Source organism: Thermobia domestica, chromosome 11 (assembly GCF_964235325.1).
Source record: "Thermobia domestica chromosome 11, izTheDome1.hap1.1, whole genome shotgun sequence".
Classification (NCBI taxonomy): Eukaryota; Metazoa; Arthropoda; class Insecta; order Zygentoma; family Lepismatidae; genus Thermobia; species Thermobia domestica.
This window is the reverse complement of record NC_137464.1, coordinates 124965661-124978357: the sequence shown is the minus strand read 5'-3', so window position 1 is coordinate 124978357 and position 12697 is coordinate 124965661. Positions and strand designations below refer to the sequence as shown.

The 12697-nt window shown below is 34.7% G+C and overlaps 1 protein-coding gene across 1 annotated transcript in view; it reads left to right on the top strand.

The window, feature by feature from the left end:
- Positions 1-12697, top strand: part of atl (atlastin GTPase) — a 125617-nt gene that overhangs the window by 87445 nt on the left and 25475 nt on the right. Inside the window, exons 7-9 of the mRNA XM_081732557.1 lie at positions 2143-2327; positions 9582-9803; positions 10583-10797. Of these exons, the coding sequence (XP_081588683.1) occupies positions 2143-2327; positions 9582-9803; positions 10583-10797 (622 nt within the window). The remainder of the gene's footprint in view (positions 1-2142; positions 2328-9581; positions 9804-10582; positions 10798-12697) is intronic.

Below are 12697 nucleotides of genomic sequence, written 5' to 3'. Positions count from 1 at the left end.
CTTTACATCTTTTCATTCCATCCTAACCTTCCCTAGTACTATTAAGATGTTACAGTTCACTCAGTCAAAAGCATTTTCTAATTCAGTAAGCGGTATGTATTCGTCCTTTCCATTTTCCAAACTCAACTTATTTCTTCATTTGTTTTGGGATATAGTCTCGTGTTAAATATTGGAAGTACAATTTTCGCTGCGTGTGATATTTAACCCTTAAGCAGACGCGTACGTGCAGAATATAATTCCATACATTGATCTGTTCGTGTGGTTAGCAATCACTTGCAGACAATCATTAATAAACTGCTATTACAGTCATAATAATTGTACATAAACTATGATAATTAATATTATAATCAGGGTTGGTAACTTCATGAAATTTTCCTCCCTATATATATATTGGGGAACTTTTCTGCTACAGTAATATTTTAACATTATTTTGATGCATATTAGTGTTGTAATACATATCACATTACTGACATATTATTTATAAACCCAGGGTTGCCAACTACATTGCATTTCTTGTAATTTTTGAATCAAAGACATTTTCGTTTCGCACCCACTTGAAATAAACAAATAATATTTTCTACTTAAATGCGTATGAAATACATTCGACTGAATCGGCTCACTTGCCAGAGAACAATGGGCAAACACCGCGAGCAGCAGTTGAAAAATCTAAACAAGTAGTGTTGCCACATTGTAAAAACTACTAATGAGGTAAGTTTACCTGAGCGCGCCTGCTTAAGGGTTAATTCTAATTGTTCTATACTCCTGGGAGTGATTTCTTGATTAACTCAAAATGTATACTACTATCTAGCCTAGTTGCTTTCCAATTCCTTATGTCCTAAGGCGGTTGTACGAATTTGTTTCTGAGTATCATAAGTCGTCTTAACGTGGTTTTCTTCGGTACTGCGTAGGCTACTCGATCTGTTATTACTTACATGAATTCATCCAGGGCAGGCTTTTCGCTAAATGTTACAGGAATCAAAGAATAACGTTAAAATGTCTGTGGGCAATATTCCAATAAGTATAAACTACCACTATATAAACTATCAATGCTTTTCAGATGGTCTTTCTTAATTTGTCGTAAGCGTACGACGTCATAATTTATTTGAACACACATTTTTAACAATTAGAAACATATTGACAACATAAGCTATTTCATTAATATATATATATTAGTATTAAATGATGACGTTGAGAAGTTTTAGCATTATTGATTTTCGCTGCCTTATCCAAATATGAAAAAAAAAAAAAGTAGAACTAGTGGTCACCCAAGTATCATTATCTCGTTCATTTAAATGCTGCTGATCTGGTATAACACCAATAATGATGCTTTGGGAATTTATGTGTATTGGGGTATTATTCATTATGCATAATTGCACTCCCAAGCTTCTTGGCTGTAATCTTGATTCTTATAATAATTATTCAAAATATGGTTTGTAATACAGTTCTCTCTTTACTACTTTTATTCTTAGGTAATTTTAACATGTAAATGTTTCAATGAATAAAAATCATATATTTTCCCACCTTTCCCACTTTATTGCCTAAAGTGAATAGAACATAAAACAGTATTATATATATAGAAGAGAGGAAGAGAGAGAGAGAGAGGTAGGTAAGTAGGTAGATGTGTGTGTTCATGGTTAGTACATGTAAATAGAAATGAGGTGTCGTTATTTTTATGCTGTATTACGTTTCTTGTATCCTTTGCATTGCATTGTATGGCTAATAATAAAGGTTTCGATATTGAATGAAAATCTTATTACATAGTTTAATGTTTTCTAAGTTCTTTTTGTGTACATTTCAAGGAAAGTGAAACTGTCGTATTTTTGTTTGAAAGCCAAGCAGGATAGATTTGAAATCAAAGAAGATGCACATGAAATATTAAACATTTCCTCTGTTACTTATGTTTATCTCAGTGAAAATTTTACAAAATATGAAAGTAATATTGTAGTTAAGTGTTCTGGACAATAGTTTTCGTATCTGTTGTTGCTTCTTATAGCTGATGTGTTGCGTTACAAGTTCAGAACAGGGTTGAATTCTTTCAGGTTTTTCTAAGAGCTATTTGAAAAATTTTCTCATTAATGGTAAGAAAATTTGTTGCTAATGTTTTCTGTGCATATATAATTGACTGAAAATATTGTACTCTAGATATCGAGAGTGACTTCAAGAAGCAGTTGCAGATCTTAGTACCTATGCTTTTGGCTCCAGAAAACTTAGTCGTAAAAGAAATCGGTGGACAAAAAGTGAAAGCGAAAGAATTAGTTCAATATTTCAAGTCCTATATTCAAATTTATCAAGGAAATGAGTTGCCGGAACCAAAATCTATGTTAGAGGTAAGTGCACTGTAAAAATGTGAAATCATGTATAAATTTTAAAACAATACATTGAAAAATGATAAACAATAACTTAAAAGTAATCTAAATGCGAAACGGAGAAAATGGAAGAAATTAGATGGGTGCAGCGTAAAATCAGTTGGGAAGCTTTGGAATCAAGTGTAAGGAAAAAAATACTGTTGGAGATAGTTAAAAGTATAGTAATTACTGAAAAGCAATTGAGTACTCTTAAGATAGAGGAATGGACGTTTTCTAGTAAGACATTACTTGTTCTAACACTTGTTCTGGAGATACTGTAATAGAAGAAAATCAGAGTAAGTAGCACACTATGCAGTTTTCACGCGCATCTATAACAACATTATTATTGGATGTAATCTGCAGTTTCTACAGCAGGAAGCTAGTTACAAAACCCAATTGGTCTAAGTAGGTTGAAAGTTTTCATGTTTTATATAAGAGATGATGATATTTTATAATTATTGATGATAATCTCAAATTTCAATGCTTCTCAGTTGCTTTGGAAAAGACAATCCTGCCAACGCACTTTAGAATTTATTTGTTTTCTGCATCATTACTTTAAGAGTTTAGATTAAACAGTTTTGGAATACTGAAATTGTCGTTATATTTGCTGCACTTTGTACGGTAACAGTCAAAATGGTAGATAACATATTTCTATATTAATGGAAGTTAGGCATCAAAGATGTCTCTTTACCCTACGAAAGAGAAACGACATTCGCACCAGAATTCTCTGCAAAGCGTTGTTTTTCATATAAACACACATGAACAAGTTTGTATAAACAAACTTACCTACAATGAATTTCTGGTTACATTGAGAAGAAAAGAAAATACTCTGCATTTTTTTAAAAATGTAAATCGCGAACATTGCAAAACTTAATGATATCCAGCAGTTTTGTAACTTTGAGTCTGCACCCATATAGACAATTTAGGGATGTATGAAGTTCATGTTTTAGAGCCCACTTTCTGAACGAACAAGTACGCCTTAAATAGCTACAGTTGGGAAGTATTATATTTTAACTTTAATCGTAAACAACGTAATTTCTTATACTGTACAGCGTGATTCAAAATGATGTGAACGATAAGGAAACGTTCTATAAGTGATGATACTCTATCAACAATGAAATATCTATGGAAATACTTTCAATATTATCCTCAAGTTTTGTTTTGAATGAGCGTAGTAGTTTAAGATCCATCCGCTAGGTGGCAGAGTGATTAGTTCCAAGATGGCTGCCTGTGATGCAGAGAGAGCATTTTGCGTTTTGCAGTTTCACGTTTGTCGGTCTGTTGTTAGTGTTCAATGCGAGTTCCGCACAAAATTTCATAAAGATCCATTATCAAAGAACTCCATACGTAAGTGGTATGACAAATTCAACAGAACGGGATGCATTTGTAAAGAAAAATCGCCCGGTAGGCCGTCCACTTCTGAGGCAGATGTCGAAAGGGTTCGAACCAGTTTTCAACGCAGCCCACAAATGTCAACTAGGAGAGTTAGCAAAGAGTTTCAAATGCCTCAAACAACTGTTTGGCGTGTAGTGCATAAACATTTAAAGATGTATCCGTATCGAGTGCAGTTGTTACAACACTTAACACCTAATAATCACACGTGTCGCAAGACTTTTTGTGAGTCATTTCAAGAGTTATGCAGTGTTGATGATGATTTTTTGGGCAAACTTTGTTTCAGTGATGAGGCTACGTTCCATGTGACAGGAAGAGTGAATAAACAAAATTTTCACATTTGGGGAACTGAGAAGCCTTACCAAATCTGTGAAATTGTGCGTGATTCACCGAAGACGAATATGTTTCGTGCAATTTCATATTCAAAAGTTTATGGTCCGTACTTCTTTGACGAAGGAACTGTGACTGGGCAAACATTTCTACAAATGCTTACTACGTGGCTTATGCCACAGCTCGAATATGACAGTGCAAACTTCATCTATCAGTTGGATGGAGCTCCATGTCACTTTCATCACAATGTCAGAAATTTCCTCAACTACAGACTGCCTCCAAGATCACCGGACTTAACCCCCTGCGATTTTTTTCTGTGGGGACATCTAAAAGGCGTTGTCTACAAACCCCCTCTACCCCAAGATATGAATGAACTGAAAGAGCTCATCACTGCTACAGTGCAAACTGTTGATGCACACATGTTGAAACGGGTCTGGGCGGAATTGGAATACCGAATAGATGTGTGCAGGGCAACAAAGGGGGCCCACATAGAACATTTGTGATGTACTATTTTCATTTTTTTTTTTTTTTATCACAAAAACTTGGAGAGTTTTAGTTAGCATTTAACTGTACTTGAAAACTTAAATGTCTCAAAGTAAAAACCGACAAATGATCCTTATGCGCACACACATCTGTAGAAATTACGCATTCTTTTCCTTTGCAGCCTTCTAAATGTCTATGTATAATCGTTCTTGGAAAGTTTATCTTCATGGGTTAATTTCAAATGTGATAGCTATTCTGCCATGGATGAATCGACGTACCTACTGAATTTTATATTTTCTAATTGCAGTTCTCACGTGTATTATGTTCGTGCATGTTCTTTGTAATGCAATGTACACAACCGTTTCTAAGTCTAGTTTTGGCTAATCTTTGGTCACCTGCTTCTTGGTTTAGAAACTGATTTCATTTGCGTGTATTTTGACAAACAATCAGCTCCTGGTATTTGTGTCAGAGGAATAGGAATATGTTCTAGTATCTACTAATTTCGCTGTAGCTCAGTTATAGGTACAGAACTATCACATCAAAATGACTATCAAATAGTGAGTATACCGGTATATGACGATGAAATTTCATAAGTTTCACGTCTTACACTTCAGAGTTCTTTCACGTGTTTATTTCAATCCTGATCTCGGGTCACTTTGAGGGGGATGCAAGATCTTTACTCTTGTTCCGAGGTTATATGTTAGAGTAGCTATACTGAACGACTCAACTTCAGTCGAATGGATCGTAGTGTACAAACATTCGCGAGTAAACATAACTACGTTCCTACATGCATTTTACAATAAACTGCCTTTTTATTGGAACGGTATCCATTTATATAAGCTCCATCGTGGCAATGGTTATCGTTTGGAGGGCCAATGTGTAAGAACGCTGGTACTCACAAGATATGTAAATGATTTGGAATAATTATAACTAATTAATATTCAACATTGTAAATTAATATCGGTAGAGCAAATTTTAAAGCCTATTAAATTACCAAAATATATATTTAGAATGAAAAGTTCAGTATTGAAACTAAAGGAACTCTGATGGACTTTAATTTTGACTAATCTCATTAAGCTGAACAAAATTAAATGAATTTAATTTTAGTCTCAGGGTCTTTTCCTGTGGTTTTACTTCTTGCAATGGAATGTCAAACATGCCACCCACAAGCTATCAGGAAAGATATAAGCTGCTAATACTTCTGCACGTCCTACTGCCTGAAAAGAAAGGAACATGTTCAAATGATGTATCACATACTTTGTTATCTCCTCAAGGTAGACAGATGTGCAATCCAAATCCGTTTTGATAAAATTTTAATGAAGCACAAAAAAATAAATAAAAAGAAAAAAGAAAATACAGATTCGCAAGCACTGATTTTCTTAAACAGACTCACTGAATACACACTCGCAAGATAATAATAATAAATAAAAATTAAATTTTTATATACGTTTCATAATAAGTTTGTGCACTAAATTAAATCCTGAATTTCTTCTTACTCCCTCGAAGGCCTTGGTCTTCCCAAACAAACCGCCACGATTCTGTCCATTGCAGAACTTGCCTCTTCCAATTGGCAGGTCAACTCATAGTCTTCTTTAATAACACCATTTAATCTCCCTTTTGCTGGATTCAAGCACTAGCTAACAAATAAGAATGCTGGTAACGGTCCTGTTAACTACAGTTAATGGATCAGCTTCGATAACCTTTAGTAATTGTCCTTGTGAATAAAACAGCACATCCTCTATCTCCACGTAACTAAATATAAAGTAAATTAATATTCTGTCGAATCTACAAAGTTTATTTTATGTGTGTCAAACTTAATATTAACTATATTCCGAAGGCATAGTTCTGAAATTATTTCTAAAGTTTCAACTTAAACTGCCGTTAAAATACTTTTATAACATTGTTCATAGCACTATTCACAGCTTACCACTGATATTAACGACTTGTAAAGATTTTTTTTTTTTTTTTTAAATTGCATGCTGAGCAATTTTAAATTCACTTGTCACTATACTCGGATAATATTGGAAGTTCGGTAATATCCCGGTTATGTATTTTCGGTTTACGGTATAATATCAAACAGTTTCATTCTGAACACCATCAGCTAACTAAACTGTTCACATATCCTATTATGTGTTAAAATTTTAATTACTCGTTTTTTTTAAATTTCTACAAAGAGTTTTCTTCGGTATTAGAACAAATTACATAATGATAATTGTTGAGGTATTTCTTCGTGGAAATAGAGAAGCAAATATCACTACAAGAACTAACAAACACACTTGAAATTAGACGAAGACTTCATTTTGACAAAGTAGATCTACTCTTTTAAACTAACTGTAGACTACCACATGGAAGGATGTATCTCCTCGAATTGACGGTCAACTAACTCTTCTTTGCCTCGGAAGTATATTTACAAACACCCAAAAACTAAGAAAAGGATAGGCTCGCATCGAGCTACCTGTCAATTTTATAGCAGGGTGAAGAGACGAAAGGGGTTATCATTCCTGGCGACAGGATGTCTGAAAACACAACTATACACCTATTTTCATTTATGCTGGCTCTAATTTACGTTGTCTTGTTAATCAAGATCGACAACACTACAGAGCAAACTTCAGGCTTTTTGTTGATATCTGATACATTATATTTACATTTTGTTAAAATTATTAATTTTGCTGTTAATTTTGTTTGTAACTCAGAAAACAACTGTTAGCAGACCGACTGCTCCTACCACAGGTCCCTGTCAGTCATTGACCTCTGACGGCCAAATTCAAAACTAAACTACCCCATACATTCTCTTGCACGGAGCCTCTAAATGAACGATGAATACAAATGATATATTATACAAACATCATGTAAAATTAATAAATACAAACTGACATATACATTAAATAATAAATAACACAATCTTTTGAAATAACTGTCTGCTACTAGAGGGAGAACACACGTGATGATGTTTACATCAGTTACAACTAACAGGTTCCACCCCTACTCAGTGCAAGAAGAAACAAGCAGATATTGTTCGAAATAAGCTTTGTGTGTTGTAATAAAAGGAAACAAATTGCATAGGTGAGACTGAACATTACTAAAATTTCAATATATTTTCAAGTAAACATAATAATGATAGGAGATGACTGAAAGCTTTCACTGGCTATGGGGGTGAAAGACACTCGATGAAATAGTTCCTTGAATCGTTCGAACTGAACAAGAGAGAGAAAACCAAAATTCTAAGTCGGACATCGGCTGGCGGGGATTTGGACGCGTAGCTCGTACATCGTGCGAGAAACGGCTAAGTATATTTTATTTCACACCTTTTGTTCCTTGTGTTTTCACAGCAAGCTACGAAAGATTCGAGAGCTTGGAATACAAAGGATCTTGCAATCTGGATGTCGCCCAGTACGACATGTAAATCATCGTTTCAAACCATTGCTGGATTTTGGCCTTCTTTATACCCCTTTCTATATAGAAAAAGTAAACTGAAATTTCCTCTAGTCATATTTTCTTCTACATTTGTGGATAGATACTCTGCGATCCTCAACTTGTGTGGTTCTCCTCGGCGTGTTCTGATTTATATATATATATATATATATATATATATATATATATATATATATATATATATATATATATATGTAATGGAAATGCATCTTCTGTGTATAGGAAAATTTCGTTGTATCCAAAGTCGACGAAAAGAAAAACTTAGGACTATCAATAGCTATTAATGATATTTGAGATTAATTCAACAATAATAATAATTAATTAATAAAATTTAACATAAATAAATTAATCACCAAATTCAGCCATCCCCTTTCAATATGCATACAAATATACAAAATATATTTGTAAAAAAGTTAATATGTAAGATAAAAAAATAATATGTTAATCTCAAATTATTCAAGAAAATTTAAATATTAGTATGCAAATCTAGCAAATAATCATATGATAAATATTGGCAGATATGCCTGATAAAATCGTTCGGGTTCAGTTCTTGGTGGGACCATAAGTGGTTCGAATCTTACGTTTGCTTAAGGTCCACGTCTCTCATAACCTCGACGCGGAAAGTATACGTTAAATCAAACTAAACCAAAACTGTTTTTTTCTATAGCATGGCAGAAATATTGCAGATACGTACAATGTTTCTTCAGATATGCATTAGAAGAGGGCTTTGCCTCCTCCCGAATCAGCTGGAATAAATTAAGTTGCGATTACATATCACTCTTGTGCGGAGCACGTTCTTTTAGCAAATAGTGTCCCAGGGCATCCCCTCACATTATACTTTTCTCGGACAAAATTTCCTGAAAGAAAGCCTAACTACTACGTCTCTCTGCACTGAATTTGTCATTTATTCGCTCAGGTAATGGAACTTGTGAACATATAATTAATATAACCGGGTTCGACACCAGTCGCTTTGTAATAGTTACTAGAAAGCAGATTTGTAGGAACTAAACATTTAACGCACACATAGAAAATACTTTTAGCGCAGACATAATGTTCATTTCTGCTACTAGATCCTCCCCTTAAGTAAGGTTTCAAGTAAATATTTCTGAAATTTCCGTTGTTAATATTAGACATGAAATTGCAAATTCGCGTACTTCATAGGACAACTATCATTACGCATTCGTAAATATCATTCCAGCTTCTTAAGCACAGGTATCAACAACCTTATGAGTGAAAAAGCTCATATAACTCGAAGTGTTCGCCATTATACAAGTATTAATTATATTAATGTTGCAGGAACTGTTTCTGAACATAGTTTTATGGCAGGGAATGTAATTTGCTTACATGACTGCACTATTTAATTGACTGTAATAGTTCTTCTGACTCCTCGCTTATAAACAGAATATCCTATGTGTTTACTGGGTTTCACCTTTCATACTTTTACTACTATAATTTAGGTTTTTGTGTAGTATTTGAAATCTCAAATACTCGTTTGCTTAGTGAAGAAGTTTATATAGTTCAAAAGAGTTTATAAAATATTGGAACTATATGTTGCAGTTTAAACGTTTTAAATTTCTTAACTTGTACATTACGTTACAGGCAACTGCGGAAGCAAATAACCTGGCAGCGGTGGCAGGAGCAAAGGAACTATACCATCAAGCAATGGAAGGAATATGCGGTGGAACCAAACCTTATTTAAGTACAGCTCACCTCGAATCTGAACATTTAAGATTTCGGGATAAAGCTGTGGAATTCTTCAGAAATAAGCGTAAAATGGGAGGAGAGGAGTTTTCTGAAATGTATAGACAACGGTTGGAAGAGGCAAGGCTAACTTTTTATTAAAACCTGTTTTATAAACAAATAAATCATTCATTGACTCTTTTACGAATAAAACATCTCATACTAGAGCATGAGGAAGAAATTTTACATTTACGTATCAAAAATAATGCTGTAAATTATGAAAGGAATGACGTTGTTGTGAATAGAGAAAGTATTAAGCAAGATTAAACTCTTGGCTCTTTGTCTTTTCTTTGCAAACCGTTTAATTAGGAGTAAATATGGATTTAAATTTGAGAGTTTGATTTGACTTGAAGCTAAACAATACTGATTTTACTTTATGGAGAAAATACGTTAGATATTTCTTTCTCCATTTGTGTTGCAGAAATGTGTAATCACTCGAAATAGATTGCCAGAAAAGCTTTGAGTCTTAGAACTAGTTGTAAACATTAAATATTAAACACGTTAAATTTTTAAAAAATATGTTTTTGTGTAAGAAGTTCATTCTGTTATAAATATAGAACACATCCTTTTAAAATTTAATAACTATTAAATGACATAAGATACGGTAATAGCAATTGTATCTGTCAGGAAGAATGATGTTTTCTTACTTTTCATATCTTGAAATCTTTAATGAAAATGCTTTATTTATCTTTTTGACCAACCAAACTTTCATTTGCCTACAGTCCTGAAAAAGTTAAACTGAACTACTGAAGAGATAACTTCTGTATTGCTCGCCAAAGAGAAAAGAACAACAGATGCATTGGTTAAATATGAATTTGTTCAGTCGATGTGTAGTAATTGGTTATGTATTTCTTCCATAGGATTTGGAAACGTTGTTCGATCAGTTCAAATCTCATAACGAAAGCAAGAATATTTTTAAAGCGGCGAGAACTCCAGCTGTTTTCTTTGCTCTGGCTGTGATATTTTATGTGATATCCGGTGTTCTTGGATTAGTTGGTATCTACTCCCTAGCCAATCTATGTAATTTAATAATGGGTGTTTCGTTGGCGACTCTAGCATTGTGGGCATACGTTAGGTAAGTTCACTTACATTATAATATTAAGATGTGGCTTTCATTCTTTAAAAAAATGTGCATAATTGTTTCATAATATCAATTTTAGAGTTCATTTTTTGTCTTCCTGCCTAAAAATTATCGTGTTTATTATTGTATGGGTTGTGATAAATCGAAAGGACCTAACCATTGACACTTCACAATTACACTTCGGTTTTTTATGTAATGGTAGAAAATAGAGTACCAAAAGAGACATTTCTGAGAATGGAAGCTTTTTGTTTTACACTGATAATTTGTAATTTTCGTGTGAATTTCTGTTTTTTGCCACAAGACAATAATGTAAATAAATACGGATACTTACCAGTTTAATAGAAACACGTTAGATATCTGGGTTGACAACAATCAAGTGGCAACCGCAGCGTCCAGACAGTTGATGATGATGTGTTATGCCAAACTCCGTACAACGTGAAGAGCAGTAGAACGCAGCGTGCATTGATACTGTAAAATGACGACCTACCTACTGTCCAAAGAGGGCATGTTTGCACTTGGTTATGTGTGCGACTGTGGCGAAAGTGGCAAGCATGTTGGATATGTAGCGATTCACAGGGGATAGTGTTCAAGGTGACGACGTCCTACAAAACACATCGGCGAGGAGGAACAATGGTCGAAAGAAACCCCTCAGTGACATATAGGCCAGGTGCAAATCATGGAAGACCTCAATAGCATTTCCCACAACCTATGTCGACAATTAAAGTCCGCCGCGAGTTACATAACCTAAATATACGAGGTTGAGTTTCGGAGCAAACCGCAGATAGGAAATCAACGCACGACGCCAATGGTGCTGCGAACATGCAACATGGGCCGGCCACTGATGACTTTAAAAACGTGTGATAGTGTCGGAAGAATTATCACTTACCTTATTTCGAACCACGGACTCTGCATGTGTGATGGACGCTGAAGGAAGTGTATGATATGCAGTGTCTCCGCCCCGCCATGAAATATGGCAGCGGCTCTGTGATCCTGTGAGCCACAGCATCCTGGTTTTCAGTAATTCCTGTGATTTTAAAAGCTATGTGCATCCTATTGTCCAAATGTTCCCGGGCAATTACGACGTTTCAGGATAATAATGCACCCATTCACACAGTTGGAACTGTTGCGGTGTGGTTTGAAGAACTCGCGATAAGTGGAATGCCTTTCTTGACTCACCCAATCTCCGGAGCTGAAACTAATTGAATATGTATGATCCACTTACTGCCATTCACGATCTCTGTGACTATTCCACGTCATATCGGAGCAGCTCTGAGGCAAAGGTGGTTCAACGCCATATTAATCTGGTAAATAGTACTTTTTTCAGGTGTTACCATTAAATTCATAAGTATATTGAAGTTTCTAGTTACAGCTGGAATTACTCGGAAATTTAGTTGTAAAATAGAAATTATACGGATAGTCGCTTGTACAATCCGCGGCAAAAAACCTGCAACATGAGAATGTAACTTTATTGTGATTCTACGCCTAACAGCACAGGGAATCAACATAACGTCTAAGTGGCACGAATCACGCCCGGATAAACCTCGGCGTCCTCCCGTGAACACTTATTTTTGAGCAAAAGACTTCGTCATTTCACAATAAACTTACATGATTATGTTGCAGTTTTTTTGCTGCTGATTGTACAGCAACACATATCACATCTACATCTACTTCAGTATGCGTTTCAGATTTGCCCTCCACTTCCCAAACATTGACAAAGCTGACTCAAAAAGAAACTTTCGAAAAGTTTAGTTATAAAGACAAAGTTACATGGCGGAAATCTTTTGGTGCTTTCAAACTGTTGCTAATTATCTATCAATCTGAAGTACAGCAGATGGCTGAACAAGCTTTAAAGTGATGCGGCCTTGGTAAAAGTAACTTTAAGATTAAAGTGGAG